The sequence below is a fragment of the Ambystoma mexicanum genome, chromosome 2q (genome assembly GCF_040938575.1).
Source record: "Ambystoma mexicanum isolate Mex_15411 chromosome 2q, UKY_AmexF1_1, whole genome shotgun sequence".
Lineage (NCBI taxonomy): Eukaryota > Metazoa > Chordata > Amphibia > Caudata > Ambystomatidae > Ambystoma > Ambystoma mexicanum.
Window position 1 is genome coordinate 1,295,068,202 of NC_090924.1, and position 15,172 is coordinate 1,295,083,373.

Genomic DNA, 15,172 nt, shown 5'->3' on the forward strand with positions numbered 1-15,172 from the left:
TAGAAGAAATAGATAGAAGAAAGGTACTAATGGCCAGAAGACTAGTAACTGTTCTGAAAATGAAATGCAAAAATAATTGTGGCTTTGCATAAAACAGAGCATCACGATTATGAAATGGCACAGTTCCTGACCTTAATTTTCTAATTGGTATTGCATTGGACTTGATAGTCTAGGCTATTTGGAAAGCTGGACAACATTCTGCATAGACAGGATAGCCATATCAATTAGGATTATTGACCACAGGACAACGTATGTCTGCAAGATTACTTCATATTTATGACAATCTCTAACAGCAATCCCTCTATTACCACTCTGCCCAACACATCAGAGCCCACAGAAAGACCTTGCTGCCTAACCTCAGGCCCACCTCAACACTCACAGTCTTATCAACACACTACAGCAAAACTTCCATCCACAGCATAGCAAAGACACAGCACTCTTGAAGACAGGTAATGGTTAGAAGCTCTAGACCTCAGTGCACTATATGCCACTAAATGCCACTAAAGACTGCAAGATCGTATACCATCATCTCTATGATGTTGGGGGATATTTCTGGCATTTTACTCCTGTGGCGGTATGGAAGCTGTGCAGATCAGTCTTAAACTCTCCCGTGCTTGAGTGTGTTGACAAATCTTTCATTGACGTAGATCAGAGAAATTAACAAACAATACATTTACGCAAAGTTCAAATATTTGAAATAAGAATTACACAATGTATTAAGACCAAAGACATGTAGACTTTGGAATTTTAGGTAAAATAGAACACACACCTGTAATTGTGACCATCATATTCCAGGGTATTACACTTTAGAAACATTTGTTCCCATTGCGAGAAGACCCCTTATCCCTGGAAGGTAAAGTTACTGTCCGCCAGCATGACCTCAGATATGTATTATTCACATGATATAGTCAGGTACTTGAAATCATTAGTAACAAAATCTTTCATTTGCTTCTAAGCATGAGTTACGGGACAGTGGGAAAAAGCCAGCAGATAAGCATGGCTCATGGATCAGAATGTTGCCAACAGAATTCAATGTAATACCCTTAACTAGAAAAATTACAAAGTCCCAACATACATGATTTTGACTGAAGCTAAGTGAAAAAGCAGGTTGATGAAGTAGGCAGGGATTGGTCGGCCTCTAAGAGGTCCTTTACATTGTGACCAGGGTCCTCTGTGGAAACCTACAAGAAATTCAGAGTGCCATATTCCAGAGACAAAAATACATCCATTTCAGCAGGAGCAAGGTGATGTCCAAGCTGGTGAGATGAGGGCATTGATTAGCCACAAGCACATGGTAAAGTCATGGTCAATGTGGAGGTCTTGGTTAGGATTATGGTGGTAATAATGTGTCTTTCAATGCAATAGAGACCCTGGGGCAGAAGGGCGTTAGTCCTCATGGTCAGCATTGTGGTCTGTGATTTCAGGGGTGGTTGGGCATCAAGAAGTGTCTGGTCTACCTTTGTAGCCTGTGAAATTGTGGTTACAAATTAATTCATGGCATCAGTCGTTGCACTGCTTGTATACACCATCACTGCTGAGGTCTGCATGTTCTCTGGTAGCTGGAACTTCTCAGATAGTTGTAGGAAGAGTAGAAATGTTGGCCCATTCAAAGATGTATATTTATCTCATCATTCCTTCGAGGTTTCCACTGATGGAGTTTCCCAATCCATTTGTCACAAGGCTCAGTTGTAGAATCAAAGGCTGCCATAGACACATTGCATTTCTCCTCACTTCCAGGATCACCGCCTGATTGCTCATTGCTTATTGCTCTACCTGATGGTCCCTGTCCGAATCCCCTGCAGTACAAAGTTGGTTGTAGGTCCCATGGTCATCTTCACTGTGTCAAGCCCACACTTGGTGTCTCCCACAGGGCAACCTTTGGGTGGTGGGCATCTATGTGGACCGCCAATAAGCCAATGTTTGCTCAGGAAAATCCTTACTTCAACCGGTAGGAGATGGCTGCAGTACCAAAGCTATCTCAGGTCTATAACTCCTAGAGGTCCCCATGCAAGCCAACGATTTGAGGCACCATTTTGTTTGTTCTCAGAACAACTATTTGAGCTGTGCCCATTCCGGGAAACCCAGTTCTCTTCAACCCTGATCCCCAAAGGATAGACAACATGGTGAAGACATTTGTGGAGCTCACCAACAGTTGCACAGAGGCCACTCTTTACCAAAACCAGATTATGGTTTTGGTAAAGCGCTCCAAACGTCTTGGGACTTATTGCGCAAGAATCGGAGGAAACTTTGAGTTCTGTAAAAGGACAGATTTGGAAAATCCAGTGCAGAGTTGTGCATACCAATTGTGGGCAAATAGGACTTCTGTTTCAGTAAGCATTAGCTCAGGATTGAAGCGAAAGACTGCGCTTTCAGCATATAGTAGCACAGGACATTGGGGATCTTCATGTTATGCACTTCTAAAGATCAGAGCAAAGCAGTGCTTAGACTATGCACTTCTTAAAATAGCAAACTTCCCGATGCAGAAATAGAGCTAGAAAAGAATTAAGTTAAATGCATTACTTTGTATGCACGGAGACCTTGTAACAGGATTGACGCCAACGCATGTGTATATTAGATAAATACATGAATAAAAGAAAACCTGAGAAAAAGAGGAATACTTCTAGACAATTCGTGCTGGTCACAAACTGCCTTCCTACACAAACATCTACACAGAGTTTAGAGCCTAAAGTCACAAGGTACGCCTCATATTAAAATAAGTAACGAATTAAGATGAAGGCATCGTATAGGGTGTGCATAGGATCTAAACTTTGCCCCTCAGTCTTCACAGCCCTTCTGATGTGTGCAAATCCACTAGGGAGGGTTCGAGAGTTATGGTGGACTAGAGGTGCATGTTTTTCTCAAGTTCTGGGCATGCAGAGGCTGTGACTATCCCATCTGACAGTCTCAGACAGAGGTGTTGCTAGGGGGGAAGCCTGAGGGGCTATAGCCCTGAGTCTTTTGGTTGTAGCCCTGGATGAGGGGTTACAACCAAAAAGGCTAGCTAGCCCCGAGTCCTGTCAGTCCCAAAATTAGCGTAGACCCGGATCTTCCCAGACCTAGCAACGCCCCTGCTCAGACGTGAGGTCCAGGACCCGGACTGGTGCTGTTTTCATTGCTGTCTGATGCTTTGTTTTCTGGGCTCTCAACCTTTGATCACTTCCCAAGCCACTGGCCTCACCACAAAAGTCTTGGTGTATTGGAAATTCTTGCCAATACAGTCTTTGTGTAAGAGAAAGGAGCAACAGGATGCTGTAGAAGTGTGCTACTGTGCTCCCCACCGTGCGGGTGGCTCTTCTGGGGTTCATATGGTACTGGCTAGGATCATCGCAACAGACATGATCGTTTACACCAGTTCGTAGGATTGCAGACTCACAGTCAGAACTTTACTTCATCCAGGCAGGGGTGGACTAGGAACTAAAAGTGGCACTGGAAACAATTTTCAAAGTGGACACACATTTCAGCAAGCCCATTTTCCAATGTGAAAATGTGGAAATAAACTAGGTTATCACACAAAACAGGCTTCACCAATCAGATAACATTTGCAGACAGGTGGCTTCTCGGTGCTCTAGAACGCTGGTCTCCTGCAGCAGTTTCCAGGTCTGACTCATGGAAGGTATAGACAGGTTCAGGGTGATACCCCCACACTGCAGGGGAAAGAGTCCAGAGCCAGTTACTGTGCTTATGGATGAAAGAAGGGATCAAGTTATCCTATCAAATTTTAAAAAATGATCTAAGGTTGATAACTCATTCTCCTAAAATGACCACATTTCATTAACAACATATTAGTACCTGCCACTTGAACTTATCTCCAAAAGGACGAATATTCCTCTGGACTCCAAGGAGAATACGACCAAGAGAAGCCTAGATGGGATATTTAACTTTTCTGTATCATTCAAAGCACAGTTCAACCAACCTGGTATCCTATTATTTTAGTACAGAGAATTCAATTTCACTTCAACCCACCCATATTCAGTCAACAGTGTAAATCTTAATCTGTATCAGATTGATAAATGCTTGAGAAATGTCCTTTGTGGGTGGGAAACTGATCACATGGCCTCACCTCGCAGTACTCCGTGATGATGCAGAAACTCTCCATCTCCAGGAAGCTGGCGTGGAATTTGACGATGGCTGGGTGATCCAGCTTGGAGAGTAATTGGGCTTCAAGGCTGGCAGCCACCGTTTCATTCGGGTTAAGATCTCCAACGGGGATTTCCTTTAATACCTTTCTGCAAAGGGACAGAAAGTAAGCAAATCAAAAAATTAACAGGAATGGCGCAACAGTGGGGCCCTTTCATTATGATCGTAGGGGTAGCATCACATGACCCTTGCGCCCACCACATCAAAGGAATTAGCATCACACGGTCTTTGCCCCAGGTGACAGAGCAATGTGTCCTCTTCAACATTGAAAGCATAGGGCTGCAGCATTGTAAGCAGTGGCTGATGAACACAACAGCTCAAGGTTACCTTTAATAAAACATTATTATTAAAATGGAGTAAGTCACAGCAGGATGCAGGGCTTGCGAGCAGCAACATGGGGGTAGTGATTGCTATCCCCAGGTACCATTATTTGGTGTTTATGAGGGAGCACAACAACTCCCTGTCATCAAGGATACAGCATGCAAAAGTCCTGCCCAAAATACAGAATGTAGGAACATGTCAACTGACAGGGGATTTAACCCATTCTGCCCCTGCGGGGTAAAAGCAGCGTGTGAGATACCATTACATGTCAGAATTCCCCTCATAATACTGCACCGGCATTAGCCTGACAAAGCAGAGTAGAATGTAGCACCTAAACAAAAGGCCAGTCTATACTGCATAGCAACTGTAGTACTTCAAACAGCAAAAGTATACTCAAAGCGCTATATGTTCTTAAAGGCCTATAATAGCCTCAGATTGCAAAACATCCACTTAGTGAGAAGAGTGTATTTACCTCTCGCCTTTCATGTAACCATTTATTATAACCAAGTGCTTAGCAGTTTTAAACAGCTTGTTCATTCATACATGCATGCATGCAAACAAGTTCATTTGCGTAGTTTTAAGCAGGCACGTGCAAGAATCCCATGTGCTTTAGCAGTGCACGGGTAGGTCATAAAAATCAAATCCATTTTATTTTCCATGTTAAGGAACTAAGCGGCAGTCTGTCTGGAGGGCCAGCACCAAAACTGATATGACGTAGAGTCCTTGACTTAGGTTCGACATTGATAAAATGGCAAAAATGCTGCAGAAGCAACTTGCGAAGGGCATATGCTAAGGGTTGATGTTTTTAGCCACCGGCTACGAGTTGATGTTTATGCCAACCCACTAAGAGCTGATATCTCAGCGACTTGCTCAAAGGGAGGTACCCCTCAAACTAATTACCTACAAAAGTCTTTACCCACATCAGACATGTAGGGAGGTATTTATGAAACAAATAGTATAGGTTTTGAATCAGAAGGAGGCTCGGCCCAGCGAAGGACAACTGTTTTTATTGTAAGGGCCTTGCCACAAAATTCCCTATAAATAACCTTGACAACCCCCATGTTGGTAGGCTGGCTGGCTTGCTGAGACGGGATGATACTGAGATCCTGTGGTCTTGAGATCCTGAGATCTTGATTGCAGGGGGTGCTTGCTTCGAGCTGCGCCTTTGAGTGCTATGGGTGGCTTGCTGAGACGGGGAGATACTGAGATCCTGTGGTCTTGAGATCCTGATTGCACGGGGTGCTTGCTTCGAGCTGCACCTTTGAGTGCTATGGGTGGCTTGCTGAGACGGGGTGATACTGAGATCCTGTGGTCTTGAGATCCTGAGATCCTGATTGCAGGGGGTGCTTGCTACGAGCTGCGCCTTTGAGTGCTATGGGTGGCTTGCTGAGACGGGGTGATACTGAGATCCTGTGGTCTTGAGATCCTGAGATCTTGATTGCAAGGAGTGCTTGCTTCGAGCTGCGCCTTTGAGTGCTATGGGTGGCTTGCTGAGACGGGGTGATACTGAGATCCTGTGGTCTTGAGATCCTGATTGCAGGGGGTGCTTGCTTCGAGCTGCACCTTTGAGTGCTATGGGTGGCTTGCTGAGACGGGGAGATACTGAGATCCTGTGGTCTTGAGATCCTGATTGCACGGGGTGCTTGCTTCGAGCTGCACCTTTGAGTGCTATGGGTGGCTTGCTGAGATGGGGTGATACTGAGATCCTGTGGTCTTGAGATCCTGAGATCCTGATTGCAGGGGGTGCTTGCTTCGAGCTGCGCCTTTGAGTGCTATGGGTGGCTTGCTGAGACGGGGTGATACTGAGATCCTCTGGTCTTGAGATCCTGAGATCCTGATTGCAGGGGGTGCTTGCTTCGAGCTGCACCTTTGAGTGCTATGGGTGGCTTGCTGAGGCAGGGTGATACTGAGATCCTGTGATCTTGAGATCCTGATTGCAGGGGGTGCTTGCTTCGAGCTGCACCTTTGAGTGCTATGGGTGGCTTGCTGAGATGGGGAGATACCGAGATCCTGTGGTCCTGAGATCCGGATTGCAGGGGGTGCTTGCTTCGAGCTGCACCTTTGAGTGCTATGCGTCAGTTGACTGAATAATGTGCTCCTAGTCAGGTCTTCTTGCTTGATGCAGTGATTTGTGCTTTGCATTATATATGAAGAGGACATATATTGAAATGCTTTATTGATGAAACATTCTCATTTAGTTTGGTAGCCATAGTGTGGCTTTGAATTAAGCAGTACTTTAACTTTGCTTATCCTTAGCAGAAGGAGCCAGGTTGGACAGGGCTTTGTGTCTTTGCCAGAAAAGAGAAATGTGTGTAAAACCCCATGTGTGGTTGGACAAGGCTTTGTGTTTTGAAGCCGATGATTAGAGCTTTAAGGAATATTGATTTGATTATAGAAGAAGTGACTTGTTTCTCAACAAACAAATGTGTTTGAATATTATGTGGAATTGGAGAATTGTTTGATGATTGCAAACAGATAAGTTGGAACATTGTGCTTTTTCTAGAGAGATTCTATGAGGGTTTTATTTATATCTGTAAATAAATGCTTCTTTTTTACAAGGTTAGTCTTTCTTGACTCTGAGAAACGTGGGTACAGTGCAATGCTATATGGATAGAGAACACTGCGTTCCGCAATGCATATGATGCCTCCGTCCTTGAAGTCTTCTGCCTCTCCGTCCCTAACCATTGTGTGCATGAGGTGCAACATTGTGCATGGGTTGCAGAGTTAGGGAGTAAAGTAGCCGTAAGTAGCCAGGTCGGTAGGTTGTTAACAGAATGCTGTTACAAACAAAAATGTTACCAGAACTGTACAAAGTTACGAATGAGATGGGGAGGGCATACACTTCGAAGCCCACGTAGACATTCTAACGGTAGCTAGAGCACAGTCAGCACTGTACAAAGACGAGAGGAGACGTCCTCTGGGCTCGAATTCAGTGGCTGGTAGCTTCACTGTTGCATAGCAGAGCGCTAGACCTTACTCTCATCAAGTTGGGAGACTAGGGGCTTCTCCCCCTTAAGCTCAGAGCTCTGGCTCGCTGGGGTGATCCTAAATGGACACGCGATACAACTAAATTAATATACTTTAATCATAACAAATAGAAAATTACAGGTCTCATCTAAAATAAAAAACTGCTGCTAACTCCAGAAAGATGGACCATTTTGTTAACTGGTTGCTAGACAGAGTAGCCCTGCTTTGGCCCTATACCAGAACTGATCTGCCACCCCCAGCACCAATTTCTAGGCTCTCCTTTCCATGAATAGATAATGACTCCCACTAACCTATATGCTATATCCCCAAACACACTCATGGTCAGAAATGGCCCTTGTCTACAATCCTATGCCCCACCCAAGCAACAAGTAGAGGACACAGAAACAGGTTCATTAATGCAAATTACGCATGCTAAAACACACAAACATGCTTAGGAATAGGGGTAACACATGTCCAAACATAATACACATATTACTTTTGGATGAAAATATGTTCTTACATTTATGCTGATAAAGATAGTAAAGCTTTTCCCACAATTAGATGACTTGGAATAGTGATTTGTGCATAAGAATGATATGATATATGATATGATATTTTATTTATATCGTGCTCATACACAGGTGTTGAAGAGCACGAACAGGCAAAGGGAAGGGGAAACAGGGGAGAAAACAAAAACAAACAATCTTACTATGCCCAGTGACATTGAGAACGTGCAATTGCATGTGGAAGGGAAAAAGGGGATAGTGCATGGGAGGGGGGAGAGTGGAAAGTGCAGAGCATAGGAGAGAAACGAGAATAAATAATAAGTTAGTAAATAAAATAAATAAGTAAATGAGGTGATCAAGAACAGTGGTAGTGCAGCCTCTGAGTGGCAAAGTGCAAGGTTAGTCAGATATGGTGTATCTGTATTGGTACTGATACAGGACCCGGTGCAAGAGATGGCCAAGAGGCAGTGCAGGAGGTTGGCAGGGTGAGCAGGTACCTGTGCCCGAGGACAGGGGGTGGCCAGGAGTGCAGTGCCGAGAGAGAAAACATATCAACAGGGGAAAAGAGGGGCATAGACGGAGGCGAAGAGGAAGTTCTTGAGGAGCTTCCAGAACCGTAGATGTTTCTCCTTAAGTTTCAGGGTGGCAGGGAAGCAGTTCCAAAGGGAGGGCGCAGCAGAAGACAGAGATCTGCCCCCCACTCGTTTCTTTGAAAAGCGACTGATCCTGAGGGAGTTAGAAGTAGAAGAGCGAAGATCTCGAGTCGAGAGGTATTTACGGAGGGATAGTTGAAGATATTTTGGACCCAGGCCCCAGAAAGCCTTTTGGACAATGCAAAGGGTTTAAAATGTAATCCTTGCATCCACTGCGAGCCAATGAAGGGATTTCAGAGCTGGAGAGATATGATCCCAGGGCTTGAGGCCAAGGACAAGTCTCGCAGTCCTGTTGTAAAGGGCGGAGGGTGGAGGCAGGTAGATTTAGAAAGAGGCTGTCACAGTAGTCCAACCTAAAGAGAATCAGAGCTTAGGAGACAGTGAGCTTCTGAGAGAAGGAGAGGAAAGGAAGAGTACCTCTAAGGAGGTGGAGTAGGAAGTTAGACTTTTTAGAGACGTCAGAGATGTGTGCAGAGAAGGAAAGTGTGGAGTGAAAGATGACCCCAAGGTTCTTAGCTTCGCAGGTAAGGGCAGGTGGAGGGCCAAGAGAGGCCGGCCAGAGAGTAAGGGGAAAGGATGGAGAGGGTGTGCCAATGAGGAGGATCTCCGTTTTGTTGCATTTAGACACAGATCATTGGTGGCACACCAATTTTGAATGGCGTTTAGACAGTCAGAGATGAGGAAAGGGGATGAGGTGGCTGAGGGAAGCCTGAAAATGTGTTGGGTGTCATCAGCATAACACTGAAAGTTAGAGCAAAAGATGGAAATGCAGTAGGCTAGATTTGCCAAGTATTGGTTGAAAAGCCAAAGTGGGGAACACCACGGGTAGAGAGGGAGATAGAGGGTAGGAAGGACCCCAGTTGTACCTGGGAGGGTCGATCAGAGAGAAAGGAGGTCAGCCAGGCTAGAGCCTGATCAGTGATACCCAGGTTATCACAGACACGGTTGAGCAGAGTGGTGTGGTTGACCGTATCGAAAGCAGAGGAGAGATCAAGTAGGATAAGGACAGAGGGAGTGTTTGAGTCAAGGTTGGAGAGCAGGTCTGCAAGGATGTTCAGTAGAGCAGTTTCCATATTTCTGGCAGCTCTGAAGCCAGATTGGTGGTCATGGAGAGAGCCGACAGATTCGGAGTGAAGGTTAAGATGAGAGATGGCAAGCTTTTCCAGGAGCTTACCCAAAAAGGGAGCAATGGAAATTGGGCGATAGTTAGCCGGACAAGAAGGATCGGCTGTGGGTTTCTTGAGGAAAGGGTGCACGAGGGAGTGCTTCAGAGGGGAGGGGAAAGATCCAGAGGCAAAGGAGAGGTTGCAGGAATCTGCAAAGGCTGGTGTGAGGGTATCAATGTGGTCTTTAATGGTTTTAGAGGAACAGGGCTGGACCTGTTTTGATGAGGCTTTCATAGATTGGACTTGTCTAGCGACCTCATCAGGGGAGAAAAGAGGAAAGGCTGAGAAAGAGGGTGGAGGGGTAGCTGAGGGTGGATCAACAAGCAGAGAAGGGGAGGGGAGAGGGAGAGGAGGAGAGTGAGGAAAAGATGTCCTTGGTTTTAGGGATAAAGTGTGAGGCAAGGTCACTGCAAAGAGCCTGAGAGGGGAGAGGAGGGGTGAATACTGCAGCAGGGTTGCCCAGCTCCTTGCAGATTTTAAAGAGTTCGGCCGAGTTGTTCAAAGCCGTGGAGACACAGGCTTGAATATGGACTTGTTTCTTGGTGCGTAAAGAGAGTCGGTATTGCCTTTGGAGCAGGCGGCAAGCCAGTTTAATAGCATAATAGGTGAAGCCAAGAAATCTGTTGATCTTGGTACACGTTACCATTTATTTTCATGGACATGCCATGGGTGCCTATCCCAGAATCAGGGGTGTCATGAGTGGAGCAGGGATCAGCCAGCGGGAGCAAGGAATAAATGGGAGGAGCAAATACACTCTTTTGTCACAAGAGTTTGGCTTTGGATGCTGGCTGGGGATCCTAGAATCTCCTGCCCATGGGGTTGGCACTGCAAATGTTATGTGGGGTGCAAAGATGGACGGTCCACAATGTGCATAGCTCAGAACTGTCGGAAAGTGGGCGAACTGGATTAGAAGAGAGAGATCAGTATGAGTTCAGTGCAGGGAACAGTGAATTAAAGGGTTTGGAGATTGCAGATGGTGTCACAGACATGGGGAAAACAGTTGGCACATTTCTGGGCAGAAAGAGTGTGGGGTTGTTATATTGAGGAAGAAAATACAAAGAATCTAGACATGGCCTGGGATTCTTTGTGATCTCATGCCTGCCAGAGAGATTACAGTGGGATGGTGCAAACACACACTCAAAAGGATTGTTGAACATGGTGTAATTGGTGGCATCATCTCGACCCAGGGCAAACTATCCATTGTTCACGGCCAGAGTCAATGCCCAGAGTGCCCCCAAGACACCATATGGGTATAATGTACATTGACTGCTGCAAATGCTCAGCAGCTGTTTGACACCAGCCATTCTGGCCTGGGCAACCCCAATCTACCCGGTGAGTATACTAGGGATAGCCTGCACTCGTGCTTAGTAGACTATCCCCTCAATCCTCCCGAAAGGGCCAGTTACCAGATGGCCTGCAGCTATGACCAATGTCCACCATGGACCCTAAGGTGGCCAGTATACCCCCAGGATGGCCAGTGGCTGTGGCCTAAACGCACTGTGCACCAGGGCGTGGCCTTCAGCCATTTCCTTCATCCATGTCCTAACCCCTACCAAGCCTGAGGCATGGCCACTGGGCAAGCTTTGGCCAGGGCCAGTGGCCACGTTGGCCCTGTTGATGTCCCACGGTCCACCAGGTCGGTTGGCAGCCCACCACCCTGGTTCTTGAGTTGCATTCCAAAAATGATACCTGGGTGATGTCTGCAGATTTGCTTGTTGATCCAAAGATCCATTCGGTACCCCACTGACCCTGCAGATGAACAGCCTATTTTTATAATTTTGGCTGGCATATTGTTTTTTTCAGCCCCCGTAATCATGCTAGAGTTGTGGGTGATCTCAAGGGGGCTACAATATTCACATTTTTGAATGTTTGTAGAGTGGCTCCAGCCAGGCACACACAAAGCCCATGGGCCACATGATGGCCTCCTAAAATATTTTTCCCACCTGGCAAATAACCCTCTCTTTCAGTATCCAATCAGTTTTAGGGCACAGGTCTGCATCCAATCCAAACGAGGCTCGGTAGTCCGTGATCCAGGTACCCAATCAGATAGTACAAAAGTAGTATAAGCGTCAGCAAACTATACCGGTTTAAACCAGATATCAAAAATGGTTTCTTGGCTACTTTTGGGCAGATTTTAAATTAGTACCTGGCGGGCAGGGGTGTGGCAACCTCTAAGCCAATGAGAAGGCTCAGAACGGGGGTAATTACCAGTGGTAATCCCCTGCTTCAAGCCACCTCACGGCTGGAGGGCGCCATCTTCTCCCGCCGGGGAACAATGTAAGTGTGGTCCACCTCCCCATCACAATCCACAGAATTGCCTCCCCTCGCCCAACCCCCACTTACCTTCTTTAAAGTCCACTACTCGTAGTCCGTTCCTCCTTCCCATGGCGGCCAATTTTTTGTTTACTTTTTTCAGTGGGCGCCATGAAAAGAGAGAAGGCTCTACGTGTAGTCCCTTCTCCCGTTTCCATGGCGGCCAATTTTTTTGTTTCGTTTTTTTCAATGGCCACCATGGAAATGTAAATCGGACTTTGTTTTCCCTTCCCCGGCGGCCATTTATTTTACTTTTTTTTCTGTTCTGAAATTAACAGGAAAAAATGCTTTTACTACCCCGGTTTTATGGACAGGAGTATTAATAGCAATAAGCCCCTCGTAGGAGGGGGGATTACCACTTCAGGTAAGGCCCCGGGCCCTTCTGAAGTGGTAATGCCCCCTCTGCTCGGGGCATATTGCTTAAGATATCACTGAACCTTAGAAGAAAGATTATTTATTTATTTTGGAGTGTTTTGTGAAGTTGTAAGGCTATGAGGAGTCAAACTTTGCAATAACGCCCCTACAACTATAGCTGCCTTGTAATATATATTCATATCACACTCAGTCTCTGACATGTGAATGACAGAGGTGATGTCAATGATGGTCATAAAGTGACCACTTATTCTGGTTGATTGCTTGACTCCAGCGCTAATGGGATAAAGCGACAGGAATATGCGTCTGCATTTTAATGGAGAGAATACATTTTGCTGAAATGCAAATGAACACTTTGATTCCCATAAATATTGTGCCAAAATCACATGTTCAGCATCCACAAGCAAAAGGCAGTGAAAGATGGTGTGGTAATTTGAATATGCATTTACAGCAGAAAAATAATGCTGACAAAGGTACTCTGCTTGAGTAACTTATTTAAAAGAAAATTGTTTTGCTTGTCAAAGAAATTCTAACAGCCAGATTCTGTTTCTGGCCGACACAGAGTACCTGGTCAAAATGGCTTTGCAGCATCTTCAATGGCTCCCTGTGTGAGGGGGATACCTTCACCTGTGCAGAAACTCTCCATGCCTCTGTCTATGTGTACTTTCTGTCTCGAAGACACGAGTTGGACAGGTCATGGTGTGGTTTTGATGAACTTCCAAAAACGAGTCCCAGTCTGTAAATAGGAGCCTAGGCGGGCCCCGCAGCCAATCAGCTTGCTTGAATGATGGACCGAATCCCACGATCCTAGCACGCATTCTGAGCAATCTCGGAGTTGTGCGCCCACCTCCCCTTCTGCGCCCCTTTCTCTCCTCGACCCAACAAAACCCACTTAGCTGCTTCTTCTGGTGGCAGTGGGGCCACCGCCGCTCCTGCCTCCCAGCCCACCATGAAATTGGAAGAGGGGCTCCACACGTCTCCCATCTCCATTGAAGCCATTTTAGGTAACGAGCCGAGAGGTGGAGCAGAGGTGGTCTGCTGTGGTAGCTGTGTGAGGATTTTTTCAGTGACGTTTGTGAAGGGGAGTGGGAAAGAACTCTGTGCTTCAGTAGTGCCTTCTTAAATCCCATTCCAACACAGAAAGGTGGGGCAGAGGTGGTCTGCTGTGGGAGCTGTGTCAGCTGTGCAAGGATTTCTTCAGTGGCGTTTGTGAAGGGGCGTGGCAAAGAACGCTGCACTTAGTTGTGCCTTCTAAAACCCCATTCCACCACGGTACGTGGAGCGGAGGAGCAGAGGTGGTCTGCTGTGGTAGCTGTGTCAGCTGTGCAAGGATTTCTTCAGTGGTATTTGTGAAGGGGAGTGGCAAAGAACGCTGTACTTCAGTAGTGCCTTCTGAAACCCCATTCCACCACAGAGCGCGGATTGGAGAGATGGAGCAGAGGTGGTCTGCTGTGGTCAGCTGAGGGTCGGCTGATGGTTGCTGCTGCACACAATACTACATAATACACAGACGTACGTGTTAACAATAAGCTGCTGGAACTATCATTCTCTACAATTGTCTCGTTTAACCGCACCCACAAAAGGTTTACTGGACGCTTTTCAAACATTCTGGTTTGCTTAAAAATGCCTAGCAAGACTGCGGTACGGTCCAAAGCGTACAATCTCGGGAAAGACAAGCCATATCAAAAAGTAATACACGCACACTTGCCACTAGTAAGGAGTTTTTGGATAAGCCATCCGTGCATACTGCAGAGGCAGCACTCAGGCAGGAAATCCAACTCAGGGTTTAGTTACAACTTACTTTGGAACAGATAATATTCAGCCCAGGGATGCGTTGCAAGCAGTGTACCCTAACAAGCGTCTGAATGGTCCTCCCGACATACAACACATTGGGGCCATTAACCAGGCATTGTCTGGAATTGACAACAATGTTTCCCTGTTGGCGCTTTGCTACTCACTACAGGGATCAGCAAACAATTTGTGGGAGCAACACCCCACGACGCAACAAGCTGAGGACGTTTCATTTGCGTCCCAGCTGATTACGCCCTGTTCGGACATCCAGGTAGTGACGCAGCCGCAGATGTCACTGGCACCTGATTTGTTTCCAGCAACTGTGGCAGATTTACCACCAGACAAGCTCAATGCAATGGACCACACGTCTATTGAGAACTCTAGCGTCAGGAGCTCAGTGGCTAATCTCAATGAAGGTGTTATGCATTTCGCCATGAAGATTCTCTTCAAACTTTGTGGGCGCATTCATTACGACCTCCAACAACAGGGTGCTCTGATACAACACCTGGTGGTACACTGTGAACAGTCCAAACTGGGTGCAAAGTCTAGTGTACACAAGAACTTGGAACTTGACCATTCTCAGAATGAAGTGGTGGTAGAAGCAGTACAGGAGCCGGTGGTGATAGATGATATTGACCCTTGCCCAGGCCCGAGTCTGACCAGTTACACTGAGGAGGCTTCTCCCCAGAGATATCAAACTACAATAATAATGCCCCTAGCATTCAATCTGGCCTTGAAATTTGCAATCGTCCATTGAATTCAACAACTATGGGATGCGCCAACAGATCAAAAACAAAATCATCCAAGAAACAAAGGAAAAGAGAGTCACGCCATAACAGCAGGCAAAGTAAAAGTGTGGGGGCTCAAACGAGCTGCTGTGTAAAGACGGCTCCAGTGGCACCTCTGTTGGGTATTGATCTACCCCACAACGGGAATCCCCCCATTT

General features: G+C 46.3%; 1 protein-coding gene across 1 annotated transcript in view; it reads right to left on the reverse strand.

Moving 5' to 3' along the window:
* The window catches only part of NEK11 (NIMA related kinase 11), a 1,698,151-nt gene that overhangs the window by 1,215,409 nt on the left and 467,570 nt on the right, over positions 1–15,172 (reverse strand). The window contains exon 3 of the mRNA XM_069648723.1: positions 4,061–4,226. Within this exon, the coding sequence (XP_069504824.1) occupies positions 4,061–4,226 (166 nt within the window). The remainder of the gene's footprint in view (positions 1–4,060; positions 4,227–15,172) is intronic.